The 16652-nt window shown below is 32.6% G+C and overlaps 2 protein-coding genes across 3 annotated transcripts; one reads left to right on the forward strand and one right to left on the reverse strand.

Annotated features, from left to right (window-relative positions):
• Window positions 1-6154, forward strand: LOC110724612 (delta-aminolevulinic acid dehydratase, chloroplastic). 2 transcript variants are annotated; one of them, XM_021904033.1, is made up of 13 exons: window positions 1-175; window positions 342-695; window positions 1459-1570; window positions 1663-1736; window positions 3326-3394; window positions 3487-3570; window positions 3655-3724; window positions 3838-3893; window positions 4389-4510; window positions 4736-4807; window positions 4910-4991; window positions 5082-5159; window positions 5669-6154. In XM_021904033.1, the coding sequence occupies exons 2-13, from the start codon at window positions 366-368 to the stop codon at window positions 5834-5836; spliced, it is 1317 nt and encodes a 438-aa protein (XP_021759725.1). In that variant the 5' UTR covers window positions 1-175; window positions 342-365; the 3' UTR covers window positions 5837-6154. The 2 variants fall into 2 exon arrangements, with proteins under 2 accessions (XP_021759725.1, XP_021759726.1); XM_021904034.1 differs by lacking the exon at window positions 1-175 and having other exon boundaries at window positions 185-695.
• Window positions 6155-6500: 346 nt separating this feature from the next.
• On the reverse strand, window positions 6501-15780 carry LOC110724611 (IAA-amino acid hydrolase ILR1-like 6). Its single transcript, XM_021904032.1, has 4 exons — window positions 15141-15780; window positions 9941-10066; window positions 7163-7603; window positions 6501-7078 (listed from the first exon to the last, which is right to left on the reverse strand). Exons 1-4 carry the CDS (start codon window positions 15648-15650, stop codon window positions 6716-6718), a joined length of 1440 nt encoding a protein of 479 aa, XP_021759724.1. The 5' UTR covers window positions 15651-15780; the 3' UTR covers window positions 6501-6715.
• Between the last annotated feature and the right edge of the window lie 872 nt (window positions 15781-16652).

The following is a 16652-nucleotide window of genomic DNA, read 5'->3' on the forward strand; positions in this document are numbered from 1 at the left end:
CATAACATAAAAATCAATTATCAGTTTATCACCAATTCACCATTGCTCTCTCTTCTCTTATTCGACGATCTTCAATCTTCATCTGATTATCCAGATAACAACAATAATTTACCCCAATTTCCATTTTCTCTCTCCTCTTTCACCAACTCCAAACTTCTAATCCTTTCATTCTCTGGTATTTTCTCTCTCCTCTTCAATATATTTAAGCTTTAAATTTTCATTTTTTTTTTGGCTTTTCTCACCATTTTTCCATTCGAATTGTTCTTCATTTCTGTGAATTGTAGCTATGAATCCCAATTCTAAAACCCTAAATTGAATTAATATCTTATTTTGTTGTAAAGGGCTTGGAAGAAAATTTTGATTTGATGGCATCGACATTTGTGAACAATAACATCCCCTGTAATGCTGGATCAATCAAGGGTTTCAATAATTCGCAGAGAAATTTGGGTTTTTGTTCAAATTTAGGGTTTAATTTTGCGAAGACCCAAGTTTCTGATTTTGGGAATTTTGCCCGGAAATTCCCTTCGCCATTAGTGGTGAAAGCGAGCGAGAAGAGAGAGAATTTGACTGAGCAGAAGACAGGGTTGAGTATTGAAGAATGTGAAGCTGCTGTTGTTGCTGGGAATGCGCCTGCTGCTCCTCCTGTTCCTCCCTCCCCTAAAGCACCTTCTGGCACACCTTCTATCTCTCCCCTTGTGAGTTTTCTTTTTACTTCTTCCGTTCTTTAATTATTGCAATGTCGAGGATGCAAGGTTTTTTAAGGAGAGATATATAAATAGGGACTCGTGTGATGAGGAGAGAGATAGAGAATCGCGAAATAGATTGACTTTTCAAAAAGGAAACTTTTGCTATTTCTGTTTTTAATTGTCTTGCTGGTGATTATATTACTGTAATTGTGTGTTTGCTGGTTATTGTGATTGAAGGAGCATTGAAGGACTTGTTATTTGATGGGAAATTTGTAGGGTGTTGTTGCAGCAACTCAGCAATTCATAGCAATAGCATTATGATTAGAAGCATAGGTAATTTGTACTACGTATTATTTATCCATGTGCATTATGGAAGAAGTAGAGGTATTCAACAGAAATGTGCTGTACTTCAAAACTAAGCCATGGCAATGCGGCGAGCTCATCTAAGCCTCAGCTGTCTCTAATTGGCTTTGATCAATGTCTTGTTCTGAAATATGATGACTTTAGGCCACCATCTTTTGTTTCGTGTTAGAGTAGAATATGCTCTAATTGGTTTGGTTTGTATTAATTTGATACAATAGTGTGATCATTAAGGATGAGTAATCATCCTTGTATTGTACTTTAGTTTAGTGATTGTGCCAGTCTGTACTAATTACTTGCTTTATCATATTCAAATTGGTGTTTACTTATATGGTTTATGTATTACGTATTTAGTATTGTATTTCTTATTGCAATAAGATGGCTTTGATTAACTCTTCCCTTTGTACACCAGTCTCTAGGTCGGCGTCCTCGTCGTAATAGGAGATCACCTGCATTTAGAGCAGCATTTCAAGAGACACAATTATCCCCTGCCAATCTGGTTTACCCATTGTTTATTCATGAGGGTTAGTACATGTGGCTAAATAATTCTTACTTATCTAACATAAATCCTCTTTTAACTTGGATTCTCAAATGGGTATATTATTTGGACTTTCAGGAGAAGAGGATACGCCTATTGGAGCAATGCCTGGATGTTATAGACTTGGATGGAGACATGGCCTTATAGAAGAGGTAGCTAATCTTAATTTCCTGAAGATGTTTATTTTGTTGACTTGATTAAGGTAGATTATCTTTGAAAACTGCATTCTATTTGATATCTGTAGCACACTTCTGCTGGACATATGCATTGTAACTGCTGTTTTATGACTTTTATCATGTCTACGTTGTTAACCCTTGTCTCAACTAACATACGTCATTCTTCTGCTGAAAATATATGAGTTCAAATGTAAATCTAGACCTAAATATGATACACTTCAAGTATTATACATCATAACAATGTAATTCAACTGTTTTACACCATAATGATGCATTCAATGGCTATGTTTTAGACAAATTGGCAGGAGCTTGATTATTTCTTGGGCATCATTGCGGAATGGTCAATGATATGCAATTCGTTGCCTCGATATTGACTATGTAAGGTCAATGGATTGATCTGCAAAACTTTCCATCCAGGAACTAAGATCATGATAATTTAGTGAGACTATTGAGGTGTTGATGACCAACTACTTTTTAATAGAGTTTCATGTAAACTTGATGATGTGTGAGTCAATATGAGCTGCTGCTCATTTGTGGGATAAATTTTTTTGAATGAGTTTCTCGTTATGTTAGCAGCTGCTAGGGATGAACCTATCTACATTTGAAACTCACTCGATATTATCCATAACAGCTTTCACATTTAGTTATTTCTGTAGCTGTGGGATATGAAGCCAGACAATTGGTGTTTTTCTTGAAATTTAAGCCAGAGGTGGTGGTGTGCAAACATAGAAACGGATCGCTATAATTCGGTATTCTAATGATTGTGGTGGTTGGTGGTTTCAGAGACCCTTACCTTTCCAATAGGGCAGGAGGGACTTCATCCACTTTGTTTCTGTAGCTTCTCAAAAGGAGGGCTAGTTTATCTTATACGAACATTAATTCTCCCCCTTCCTTACAATGAATCTATACCCAATGTACTCGACCAAGTCTTGTTGACCTTATTGAATCCCCCAAACACAGGAATGACTTATTCTCTACTCTTTTTATATATGCTGGTTCAAAAACTCCCTCTACACAACCAATTCACCCCAAAAAAAGTGGTCTTAAGAAAGAACATAGGTTTCAAAATGCTTTGTTGACTGTGATTTTCTTATAAATTGTTGAGTTATATTGATGCATAAGTTGCTTTTTTAATGCTATATGGCTTATATAGGCGCCTATAAAATTTGGGAAAAGCCAATTTTAATCAAGGATGAGAACTATCTAAGTTAGAAGAAAATGAATCTTGAAGACATTCCAAGCTATCCGTTGACATTTTCTGGTGATTAAGGGGATCAACATTGAAAGCTTTTCATAATAATTCCCTTATGTATAGTATGGATATTCTCCTATAGATATTCCAAACTTGCAGTTTATATTCTCTAGAAATATTAATATAATTTAGATATAGATTTTTGATCTAATTTGTTTATACTTCATCGTCACAAGGGCTTTGAATGTTTGGGCTTGTTGGAATCCTGTGAAATACCTACCAGTTCCGTAGTCAAACTAGATCTATAGACTTGTCAGTTCATAGCGTCAGTGCCTTACAACAGTCTTTCACAATATGCTTGCATTGTCCACAGGTAGCAAAAGCCCGTGATGTCGGTGTTAACAGCATTGTGCTCTTTCCAAAAGTCCCAGATGCTTTGAAGGTAATTCACTTGTTTTACATCTCTGTGACTTCCCTTCTGCTTATGTCAATCATCTGCTGCAAGCAATGACGAAGTACCATATATATTTATAGTCACCCACAGGCGACGAGGCATACAATGATAACGGTTTAGTGCCCCGGACCATACGAATGCTGAAGGACAAATTTCCTGATCTTGTAAGTGTAGTACAGATACTATATATCAGTTATACATTGAGGTGCCTCCATTATTTTTCTCTGACAACAATATAATTTTGGCAGATAATTTACACGGATGTTGCCTTAGATCCATATTCTTCAGATGGACATGATGGTATTGTTAGAGAAGATGGTATGTGAGGCTAAGGATGATAATTCTGGATGGTTGTATTTGCTAAATTATTAAAATTTGTGTGGCAGTCTATTGTTTGATAAAGTAATTGTATCATATCTAATGCTTTGCAGGTGTAATTATGAATGATGAGACAGTGCACCAATTATGCAAACAAGCTGTTGCCCAGGTAATGCTGATTTTAACTTACGTCTGTTGAAAGTTTTAGTATATTAGTTCTCATGAATTTAAGTCTAAGCTGTTAAAATTTTTTCCTAATATGATCTTTAGGACATGCTACAACTTTCTTTCAATAATTGAGTTGCTGAAAATTTCTCCACTATACCTAGGTTTGACTGTTTGAGGAGTTCCATTTAGTGTCTGCCTTCCCATTTTACTAATGAGTCAATAAAACTCTAGGTTTGTTCTTATTGTCAGCTTGTGATAAGTGAATGATCACTGAGAATTACATGGATAAGCAGGTATTAAATGTGTTAGGTTTTAATAATTATTATTAATATTCCGTAAAGCTTAAATTGGGTTTGTTATAATCTTTTGACATTTTTCATTATTTTCTGCCATGGCTTCTACTAGGAGAGTTCTTTTTTATAAATTTTTTTTTTTTTTAAAAAAAAAAACTCTATATCTCTTCTTTTTAACATTGTGGGATAATCCTATTGTATAGGCCCGTGCAGGAGCAGATGTTGTCAGTCCTAGTGATATGATGGATGGTCGTGTAGGTGCAATTCGTGCAGCACTTGATGGAGAAGGATTTTCTCATGTTTCGATCATGTCCTATACAGCAAAGTAATTTACTTGCCTTTTTTTTTTGTTGAAGGAAAGTAATTTACTTACCTGATAGAACATAGAAGTATGCCTTTTCTTATCACTTGCAGAAAGTTGAATGTATGTTTATAAGCAGATTTTCTTTCTTAACATTGTCGTCTGTAAAAACAAATTATTTACTCATAATTGGTTTCGGTTGGCTTCCAAGCTCTGACATTTTTTTTGATAACTATTCTTTTTACTTAGGTATGCAAGTTCATTCTATGGTCCATTCCGAGAAGCTCTTGACTCTAATCCACGCTTTGGGGACAAGAAAACGTATGTATGCTTTTGGATTTTCTCTTTTGATAAACTTGAGTTTACATTTTAAAAGTCATGCCTGATTGTTTCTCTTCTGATCTTGTCGGATGGAATTAAAAGATATCAAATGAACCCAGCAAATTATAGAGAGGCTTTAATTGAAACTCAAGAAGATGAGTCAGAAGGAGCTGATATCCTATTGGTTAGTTTCTTAGTAGGCTAGATATCAATGATTTCTGGTGCTTGCTCATTTGCTCAGTGAAATCAATGATTTCTTGGTTTTGGCTTATAGGTAAAGCCTGGACTTCCGTACTTGGATATTATCAGGCTTCTTCGGGATAATTCTGCTCTGCCTATTGCAGCATATCAGGTACTTAGGACTTCCTCTGTCCTTTTTTAACCTGCGCTACAGGATTTGGAAACTTTTTTTTTTTTTTTTTTTTTTTTTGTTTTTTTTGAGGAAGGTTTGGAACAATTACTGCACCAGAATGCAGGTGACACTGGCCTTTGTTATCTAGAAAGAGGGAATAGGCATCACCTAAAATAATCTTTTTTGAACTAGTTGGAACTTACCTGAACTTATTTACTTTTGAACTGAGCTTAGGTAGCCCATATGAGCTTATGTTGAAACTTATCTGAAGCAAATCTTTAAACTTACATGTTTGAGACTTTGAGGTTAAGAAATCAAAGCCTTAGCTTAACCTATTTAAATCTAAATCCTGGCAATAACCAAGCACTCTTGGGCTCTTGAATCAAATTTTCAAGTTTTCTTCACTTCAATTAATATAATGACAATTGAACTACTCTGCTGGAGCTTGATGTAGTATCCTGCCTTTTCTGGTCAAATTAATTAATTTTTTTTCTCCTTCCTGGTGCTAGGTTTCTGGTGAGTACTCCATGATAAAGGCAGGTGGGGTTCTCAAGATGATTGATGAGGAGAAGGTCATGCTAGAATCGCTTATGTGTCTCCGTCGGGCTGGTGCTGACATCATTCTTACATATTTTGCCTTACAAGCTGCAAGATGTTTATGCGGAGAGAAGAGATGAATCCCTTTGTAGCTCACCATGGACCATACAATTGGAGACGGGCAGTGTAAATTGCAGTTAAATTAATAGGGGCAACGCAGGGGTATGTTCCCAAGATTTATTCTCCGTTGTTGTTGTATGAGTTTATGTAGCTAGTTTTTATCAGGCTTACAGGGTCCTCAGTAAGCATATTCGGGAAATTAGATAAAAGTTAAGGAGAGTCTCTACACATTACATTACTAACATTGGACTGCAGGGGCTTTCATCAGCCCCTTCCCACTATTTGTAGATGTCTTATGGCAATAATAGTTAAAGGTTCTGGTAGGCATTTTAGCTAAATTTTGTGAACTCTGTTGGCAATGTTTAATAACTCACACTACTACCAGGGCACCACCCTTAACAAAAGGGTTAGCTAAACTTTGTCAATTCTCAAACTAGTGAAGTATTTATGCTTGTGACTGTAGGATGGCAAGTTGATTGCGCTAACTCCATGCACCCGGCTCCTGGTTTTAATAGTGATCCCCCTCGACCCCTTAATATCCTACGACTATAGTTGTGTTACTTGTATATAAGTACTTCTTAGTAAAGACTACGGAGTACTATTATTGCATAATTTGCTACCTAAAACATCAAACATGATAATACAGTAGTTATAATATATTTCATGCATTTAAAATAAATACAATGACAAAAATAAACTTATAAATGATGGCTACTAAACATAACCCTACATTTCTAAAGGTAAACTTTGTACCAGAATACCTCCAACTAAGAAGAGAAACTTTGGAGACAAAAACAATAATTACCTAAAAAAGGGTTACGTTAAAAAAAGATTGAGATTTAATCTAGCTTCTAAGATCTCAATATTTACTATAATATTTTGGGGATTAATCTGCATCATTAATTTTCATTCAAGTATCTTTCAGCAATGGAGGCATGTGTTGCAGCACCTATAGGGAGCATATCTTCATCGAGGATGAAACGAGGTGAATGTACCGTGTGTGTTGATCCTACTTCCTCGTTCCTTATACCAATGTAGTAAAATGCAGCAGGGATCTCTTTAGAGAAGAATGAGAAATCCTCTGCTCCCATTATTGGAGGTGCAATTCCAAAGTTCTCCGATCCAAGTAAATCTATGGCCACCTTCTTTACATGTTCGTGCATACGATTGTCATTCACTGTTGGAGGGTAGATTGTATATTCTTTCTCGAAGAAGTCCAATGTCGCTGAGCATCTATACACTTTCACTTGCTCCTTAATCACCTACAAGTAACATACAGAGTAATGTCAATTAAACTGTCAAGAGAATGTTCATTACTATCGCGACAGAAGGTGAAAAAAATGTACCTCTTCTATTCTGCGTAGGAGCTTCTGCATATCAGAGAATGCGCGGAAAGTCCCAGCAATGACAATGTCTTCAGGCACAAAACTAAATTGGTTTCCACCATCAACCCAAGTTACTGAGACAACCTGAGAATCCAAAGGATTTGCTTCCCGAGAAACAATGCCTTGCAGGCTGATTACTGCAGCTGAAGCAGCCAAGATAGTGTCAGAACGGTGAACCTGATGGCCACCACCGGAACTACGGTTAGCACTGATCACAGCCCTAAAAAAGCCACAACCAGCGAGCAATGGACCACTTCTCGAGTAAATGGTTCCTGAAGGATAATTATGGGAAACATGAACTCCAAAGATGGCTTCAACATCTTCTATGGCACCTTCTGCTATCATCTGTTTCGCTCCGTTCCCTTTCTCCTCTGCTGGCTGAAATAGGAGGATTACCGTTCCCTGTATGTTAAGGTAACATCAAAATTAGCAATTGATTATCATTAACGTCTAAATGTAAAATTATTTGCATTCTATCAAATTATTATGAGCAAAATCAATTGAAATTGGTTCAATAATACAAGTTTAAAACTAAGAGAGTAGTCCAAGAGAGTTGTAAACAAAGTCTTGTATTTGATGAATTGTAAACAACTCAAATCACTGACATCAGTATCTCCCAATCAAGGCTAGAACTTTATAATTTAAAGAATAATTTAAAATTGGTGGCGGAAATTGAACCGATTCTATTATTTTAAATCAAGCTCCATCAAAGTAAAAAGCATTGTAATATAATTGAGTTAGAACAAATATAATGGAGTAGTATCAAAGCCAATTGAGGCACTTCATCAATCTACATAATCGGCAATTGTATCTCCTGCGACAAAAAACAACTTCAAACAAAAGATCAATTTTTTTTTTCAATACTTAACCTTGAGTTTTGGACACTATTTGTTCATGACTATCATGAGGCCATATATTTAATTGAAAGATTCTCTTATAAGTCGTAATCATTTTTGTACAAATAGCAATCAATTAAGCATCACTGACACTGAAAGACAATAACAAACCATATTTTTTGTAACATATAAATTGTCTGTTTCAATGAATCCAAACAACATATACAAATTATCTTTTAATTAATGATAAAAGTGTGTGTAATAAACATACATGCACCTCAATTAAGCTTATATATTTTACCATAAATAATATCTTAGAGAATAATACATGTCAATATGCCATTCATTTGAAACCCCAAAACATATAGAATATGATTCTTAATCCTTAATCTAGTCATTATGATAAGTTTATCATATTTTCCCCAACAACTTTAGACCAATGTACATCATCACCTAGCCTAAGAAAAACATAACAATTGCATTAAAGGCAAATGGAATTTTTAGTTTGATCCTCAAAGAGATATTGTTCGCATAAGTTTAGATTAGTGTTGATAAATATACCCTTTTCTTTTTTTGACTCTGTAATTCGAAATACATGCATCATTTTACAAATATAATTATTACAATCAGACGAGAACATGTGACTGGTTTGAAAAGACAATAATATTATACTTACTATATTTGAAGGGAATTAGATAAGAGACGTATCGACATAAAAATTAGAAAGTTGTGTCATATCCACAAGAAGTAGTCATTTTCAACAGCCGTGAGAAACCAGAAATGAACCACAAATAGGAATGAAGTAGTAATGCATGTATATGTGGAGCAAGATAAGAGCAAAATTCAATGTCCATGATATAGATTAAAACAGAAATACATAGCAAATAATAATTGATTTCCTTTAGTATGAAACCAACATAATCAATTTATATTCAAGGTTGTCCATATATGATTGTGAGTGTTGCATTCATATTAGTTGGAATTTTTGGAATGTTGTTGATTTTATTATAAGGTGCAAGTTGAATCACATCGATCAATAGGACCACTTTTGATGGTCATTTTTTTCTTTGGTTGGAAAACGTCATCACTTCAACACTAGGTTTGCATCACTTTGTATTATGAATATCATAATTTGAAAGATTTCATATAGGTTAGAACTCGTGACACACGGAATTGTCTCAGATCGTTATCACCCCAATTAAAACTGTGATATATTTTTTTGTTGGATATACTGTGATTTGAAAGTAACATTTTATGTCGTAACATATATTTACATGGCATATAGGAGAACCACATTAGTGTGAGTAAAAGAATAAGAACATTTAGAAGTTAAGACAGAAGGAGAGGAAAAAAAAGAGGATGATGTTATTGGCTACCAACTAGTTATGTATCATTCTCCTAAACATTGAATGTTAAACTTTTGTTAACATCAACCAAATCACTCTAAAGAGATCTATGTTTTCCCAATTATTTCTCTATTGATGGCTTTTAATGAGCTCAAAAGCCAAACAAATAAATACTTGGTATATTCATTGCACATGCTTAAAGATTTGGAACTTAAAATGAGCAATGAATGAAAGAAGAATTTCTAGCCCCAACCCATTTTCATGCATTACAGCAAATAATCAAAGTGACATTGATATAGACTGGACAAGTATGTATTAGGCTATACTTGGTAAGGAGTCCGATAATGAATTTAAATGTACGTATTACTCTTTCGGACCACCATTATGGCATTATGTCACATTCGATGATAAGTTGATAACCAAAGACATGGCACGTACAATCTTGCAGAATGAATGCAATCTTTCTAAAATATGATGTGACAACTTTTTTCCGCCATTATAGAATAATGAATGCAATGTAACTAAATTAACACAGAAACGACTAGAGTACATACTACCTTGAGAAGATGTTCACGAGATTTAAGTATTTTGGCCGCGCCAAGGACCATGGCAACATGAGCATCATGGCCACAAGCGTGCATTATGCCATCGTTTTTGCTCTTGTACTCCCATTCTACAGCTTCCTGCAGTCATATAATGTAGTGAGATGTCTAGAACAAAATTATTAGTGTTAGGACTTATTCCAAGGTTTGTGACCACATTATCAAATTAATAATAACAATTTGAATGTTACACTTTATTAAAAGCATTGATTATATATCAGTAATATCACTTTATCACATCAAACTATTGCTTTGAGGAATCCTTTAACCTACCAAAATGGTCACACTCACAAAATTATGACACATGACACATCCAATCTTCAAATAATTCACTTATTCTCATTTGTCTTTAAATTTTAAATTTTATATCCGATTCTGGCCTATTGAAAATTGTATTTAAATTTACATGACTTTAAATTTGTCTTTGATAACGGTAAAAATGATGCACTTATACCTCCTGAATAAATAAAAGCTAATTTTAGATGTATAAAACCAAGGATTTTGATAACAGAATAATAAACTTATTACATATTCCTAATTTTACACAATCATCAATTCATCATATATACATACTCTCTGCATATGCTCATGACATGCACTAGCTACTTTTTTCTTTAATTGTTGTCACATTTTCTAAAATTTACAATCACGATTGCGAATCACAAAATTCAAAAATCAAAATAGACAAAAATGAGTTGTAAAGATCAATACCTTTTTTTAAATAAAGAATTATAACATCTCAATATTTTGGATAGCAAAGTCCGATCGCTTAATTGTTTGATTCATAAAAGGAGACAAAACATCATGGTCATGCCCATGTGATCTAAATATAAACTAATGGTTTCCTATTCGGGACTTCTTCCACTGCCTATAGAATTTTACTTTTTAGTACTTTCTACTTTTTAGGTTTGTAAATTTGTCCCTACATTTTCTAAATATAAATACTACATTCTAAATTTATCTTCTATGTTTCATTGCAACATTTAGCTAGCTTTAATATGCAACTTGAAATATTAATAGTATCTTTGATTTTATATTAAAAAAAATGTATATTATGTTACATACATCAATTTTAGCCCAAAGACGGCTAAATTGGTAATATTGATTAATAAAATATGGTCAAAGTTACATTTCAAAAAGACATTATGCACCACAAAATATGTTTATGAGTCTACTTGTTGCACACCAACATAATATTAATCTAACATCTCATAGAGGACTAATGGACTATTATGCTAGTAAATTCATATTGTGTTTGATACACCATATTATCACTGATATGAACTTATCTAAACTTATAAGTATAACATCTTATTAAAATTTACTTTACTTGTAATTTAATTTCAACAACCCTTATCATAACTTTTTTTTTTTTTTAGCCTATCTTATCTAACTTACTATGATTGTAGCGAGCTTTGATGATGCACATTAAATATGTATCCTAGTTTGTACTGCTTAGTAGAGAATGACAAAGCATGTGTCAATCAATGTCATTAGTCCATCAATGTCATTAATATATGAGTTATTATACGTGTACGTTCTATTCACCTGATTTTTACTTATCTCAACTTATATGAACTCATTAGATCTTATTAAATTAAAACTTACTTCCTCTGTTCTTTTTTACTTGACCTGTTTCTTTTATCACGCTTGCCAATGCAAAACTTTAACGATCAATAACTTAAATTCTCCATAAGTAAAAATTATAAAAGTTATATATTATGATAGTACTTATTGAGACGAATCCAAAAAAATCATACATGAATATATTTTTCCTTACATATTATTCACAAAAGACGGTCAAAGGAGGGGTGGTGAATAGTGTAAAAGTCAAAGCGGGTCAAGTAATAAAGAACGGAGAAAGTATTTTATTGTAATTTGGATTTGGATAACTCTTATCAGAACTTATCTGAAGTTATTAGAACTTAACTACACTTATCTGAACTTATTACATCTGAAATAAATGAAAATAAGGTGAACAGAACAGGCCCTTGCCGCTTTAATTAAGTTTGTGTATATGCATTATTTTTTAAGATAGTATGTATCATTTTTCTCTTAATTAATTACACAAATAAGTTTTTGTTTTTTATAATGTATAAAATGATCACAAACTGATACTAGCTGTACGAGTTTTGAGTTAATGAACATTCGATTCTCTTGATTTTTTTTTTGGAAAAAGCTAACGAACGTTCCAGGAGCGTTGGATAAGTTAACTAAAAGTAGATTGATTAAATTAAAATGAACATTAATTACAACGATTGTCGCGTGATTTTGTCATGATTTCCCAAATTAATACCATTTTAAGCAATATTTTAAATACTTATCCAACGCCCCGGGGGTGTTTGTTAGCAAGATCCTTTTTTTTAAAAAAAATCGTTTGACGAGAACTTCTTGATTATTACTTATCTTAACACATAATCTAATTTAAGTTGTAAAATTAAACTTTAATTGGTAATTATATAAAGGAAATTTTAATTTTTATCACCAACAACTTGATATTGTCTTTTACCACCTACATTTTTTTTCCCACCACAAAAAAAAAATCTAAAATTTGGTTTTCACCACCAGCTATCAGGAAAACCGTTAAATGTAACAGTTTAATTTTATTTTTCAATTGTCGTGCCACAAACTCTAGAGGTTTTGAGAGTTATTTTGGTTCTAAAGGAACCGATTTGAGGTTAAAATTGACAAAAAAAAAATTATCGAAAGTGCCTCATTTTGCTTAATTAAAAATACCTCAATTTGCGTAAAACACGCAAAACAGGGAGTTTTCTATAACTTTTTGTCAAATTTGACCTTGTATTGGGCCTAAATAATGACCCTCAAAATCTCAAGAGATCATGTTTTTAACACGAAAATAAAATAATTTAAAAAAAAAAAAAAAGGCAGGTGATGGAAAACAATATTTGGTTTTTGTGATGGTAAAATAAAATACAATAAAAAATAGTTGGTAAAAGCCAATATCGGTTTAATTTTTGGTGGCCTGGTAAAATCAGAATTTCCTTATATGAACTCTGATTTGGAATATTTATTTCTTATCAGTTAATTAATTCCATTTGAGCTTATATTCTTTAAAATAAGTGAAAATAAGGTGAATAAAATAAGACCTTAATCTATAAGTCTAATTAAGTTTTTTTTTTTTTAATAGTTTGACACTATCTAGTTTGTATACTCTGCCATTATTTATCTTGGTGAAATTAAAGTTTGAAACTTCAATTCAATCATAATTAGTAATTTCTATGTTATAACTTATAACTAGAAATACTAAGTACATGATTTTGAACCCGTCAAAAAAATATAAATATTATTAAAAAAAAAGTACATAGTTTTGAATTTTGTTTGATTCGGTTTAATATAAATTTCATATACACTCACTGTACTGTTCATCTCTCTTATGCAAAGTTCAATTTATTTTATGATCAAAGATAATATTGCATAATGCAATTAATATATATACTATAGGAAGATTTTCTAAGAATGGAGGGGGTGAAAGTTTTTTATTCATAACTATATATATACTCAAATATATAAATAAATAACCAAATTCACTAAACCAGTTGTAATTCTACTTTTACAAAGTGTACTAGTGTAGTACTCGTAACACTTTAACATTTTCTAAGCAAAAAGCAACTTAAAATGATAATTTTACCGTCAAGTAGATCACAAACATTGAAGATGCTATTAGTACACCCAACTTAATCATTAGATAATAAGTCAACAACAACGCTAATATTTTATAATTTATAAACAGAAAACTTGTTTCATTAAACATCTATGGTCGTCCCACTTTATATTATTCTTTGATTTGAATTTAATGAAACCTATTACAGATCACTGATATTTATATAAACTAATATTTCATGGACCCCTAAGTTTTAAAGTTAGATTCTGTTAGTTACTAGAAGTGTATGTAAGGTTCTTTTAATTAAGACCTTAATCCAAAACAAGAATGAGGTATGCTCATAGTATAGTATCATCTCCCTTTTCATTTTCATTAATTATTAATCCTCGATTAAAACGATAATTAAATTATTATCCTGTACTTGGTTAGAAAGATTTAATATAACCATCATATTATTTTACGTTGTCACATATTTTGATTATTTGTATAGGAATTAACAATATCGATTGAGTTTAGGGTCTATTCTCATTTACTAAGCTGAACAGAACTGAATATTTTATGAGCGAAGGAAATTAAAAACTAAACTAAATTAAATTAAACTAAACGGAAAATAAGCTGAAAAGAACAGACCCTGCATTATGACCATTCATATAAGAAATCGAATTTCCAAAATTGAAGTTAAATCCTGTTTGGTTTTGAGGTTTAATGGGGTCACCCTAATGCAACTTTTTCTGGTAAATTTTCTGTCTTTTTACTTAATTTTTAATTGCATGGGACCCAAAGAATAGTAAATCAGAGCCACTGCTACAATTTTGCTCGTGTCATAATATCTGGGAGAAAAGGGGCAAAATTTTATGGACAAAGGTTAGCCATTTAATTTGTTTATGGCCATTATAGGCTCAAAATCAATAGCTAATGATTTAATTCTATAATGATGTTTACATATATAATAAAACTCGTTAGAAACTAAGGAATGAAGTACAATTTTTCTTAATCTAATTAAGAAACTAAATTACATTTTTTAAACATAGATCTGAGGAAAGAAGGTATGAGTTCTAAGGAAATAATTGCATGTGAAAGAGAAGCAATATTTCTCATGCTAAAATAAATTTTACAAAATAAATGAGTATAACTTTATGCATGTATGTGTGACACACTACCATAGTAAATCCCTACGAGGTTTATGTACATAATAAAATACACCTATAATCCATACCGGTAAACATAGAAGTACACATTTGTAGTACCGTACCCTCGTACGTTGAAAAAAATATAAATTAAGATAACGACAAGTTAGGACCATATTAAGTATCTATCATGTCACTTTCTATTTTTAGGAAAGTGACAACTAGTGAGGACCCCATTAAAACATTTATGACGTCATTAACCATTATCCTGTTTTAAAATAATTCACGATGTCACGATATAATTGGTCAGGATTACAGATAACATTACGATAAAATCAACAAGTAATTAGTTGCGAACTAAGAATTAATTAAGGAGGGTGAAAATAAAAGTAATTAACCAACTAACCTGTATTGGTAAAGCATCCATATCAGCACGAAGCGCCACAAAGGGGGGTCCACCAGTGCCAAGCCAAGCACGAATACCGGTCTTAGCCAAAGGAAACTTGTAAGAAATCTTAAGTTCATCTAATTCAGCTCTAATAAAAGCACTTGTATTATGTTCTTCAAAGGCTAATTCAGGATTTTGATGGATTATTCTCCTAACATGTTTTATCCACCCCACCGTTTCCGGCTTCATCGCCGCCTTAAGGATGTCCGAAGGCGGTGGAGCTTCCGCCTCGAGGTGGCTCCTCGAGGCGGCCGAGCTTTTGTTTTTGATATTGTTTACATGGTTTTTGTTGGTTGTAGTGGTAGTAGTGGTGGAGGTTATGCCACTCGGGAAGTATGTGTTCGATGATGATGATGATGATGATCGGATGAATTCGACGGCGGTGATGTTGTCACAAGATGTGAATGTTAGTATGATTACTATGAGTATGATTAGAAGAGAGAAAGAGTTGGGTGAAGTTTGCTTCATGGTAAGGAAACAAATAACAGAGAAAAAAAAAATGGTATGAGTAAGAAAATAAGAGGCAAAGTAGTTAGATTATATAGAAGACTTAAGTTAGCAGCTGTGTTAAGAGGAGAGAAAATTATAAAAGCAAAAAGAGGTTTAAGTCTTTTAGATCACGTGGGTTTAGACTGTCGGAGGGATACAAACCTTTTTTTAGTACTACTCGGTAGTACAATTTTCTGTATTAGATCTGGTTCACTTCACCTTAAATATAATATTAAGTAAAAATAATTTAAATTTTGTAATGATAAGTTCGGTTCAGTAATAATTAGTAGTTTTAAAAAAATTTAATAGAGAATCTATAAAAAATAATTTCATTTCAGCAAAAACAAGATGAAGTTGTGAAATTATGTGCGCTTAGTCACTCACAAAGTCACAATCTAGGAATGAGCTGAAATCATTTTTATGTGTTTCACTTTGAATATATAAGGACTAGCTAGGTTTAAAATAGGCTTGGCAAAAAAGCAATCAATTGGAGAAGTAAATCAAGGATCAAATTTAATTACGGAATAAAATTAATGGTCAATTAAAGCATTTTTATATTTGTAATGGCTAATTGATCTTACTAATAATGGCAAGTCTGATACTCTATAATGAACGAAAATTTGACGTACAGGTCATAAAAAAGATTCCAAACCACACCCAATCAAACTAGCGAGTACGTGTCTGATCCATTAAACCCTCTTAACTCTTTTCTAAACATTAGGTAAAGAAATACTCCTATTTGAGCGACGCACAACATTGATATTATATTATAGCCTATAAGAAAGACATGGATAATTTATCCAAACAATAGCTTAGGTTTCACTCGCCCTTTTTTCTCTCCTTTTATGTTAGTTTTCTTTTAGTTTTTCAGTTGAACTTGTAACAAATTACTCATATATCTCACTTTCAAAATGTCTACTTTATTGATTTAGACCGAGCTATTTTATTAGAGGTTCTGAATCAATAGGACAATACAACTTA

Source organism: Chenopodium quinoa, unplaced genomic scaffold (assembly GCF_001683475.1).
Source record: "Chenopodium quinoa cultivar QQ74 unplaced genomic scaffold, ASM168347v1, whole genome shotgun sequence".
Classification (NCBI taxonomy): domain Eukaryota; kingdom Viridiplantae; phylum Streptophyta; class Magnoliopsida; order Caryophyllales; family Amaranthaceae; genus Chenopodium; species Chenopodium quinoa.

Excerpts from the sequence above, each read along its gene's own strand:
- LOC110724612 (XM_021904033.1), top strand. The coding sequence starts at position 366 with ATGGCATCGACATTTGTGAACAATAACATCCCCTGTAATGCTGGATCA. Across the intron at positions 4,992-5,081 it reads AAGGAGCTGATATCCTATTG|GTAAAGCCTGGACTTCCGTA; the intron begins GTTAGTTTCTTA and ends TTTGGCTTATAG. Across the intron at positions 5,160-5,668 it reads TGCCTATTGCAGCATATCAG|GTTTCTGGTGAGTACTCCAT; the intron begins GTACTTAGGACT and ends TCCTGGTGCTAG.
- LOC110724611 (XM_021904032.1), bottom strand. The coding sequence starts at position 15,650 with ATGAAGCAAACTTCACCCAACTCTTTCTCTCTTCTAATCATACTCATA. Across the intron at positions 7,604-9,940 it reads CTCGTGAACATCTTCTCAAG|GGAACGGTAATCCTCCTATT; the intron begins GTAGTATGTACT and ends CTTAACATACAG. Across the intron at positions 7,079-7,162 it reads TCCTACGCAGAATAGAAGAG|GTGATTAAGGAGCAAGTGAA; the intron begins GTACATTTTTTT and ends TGTTACTTGTAG.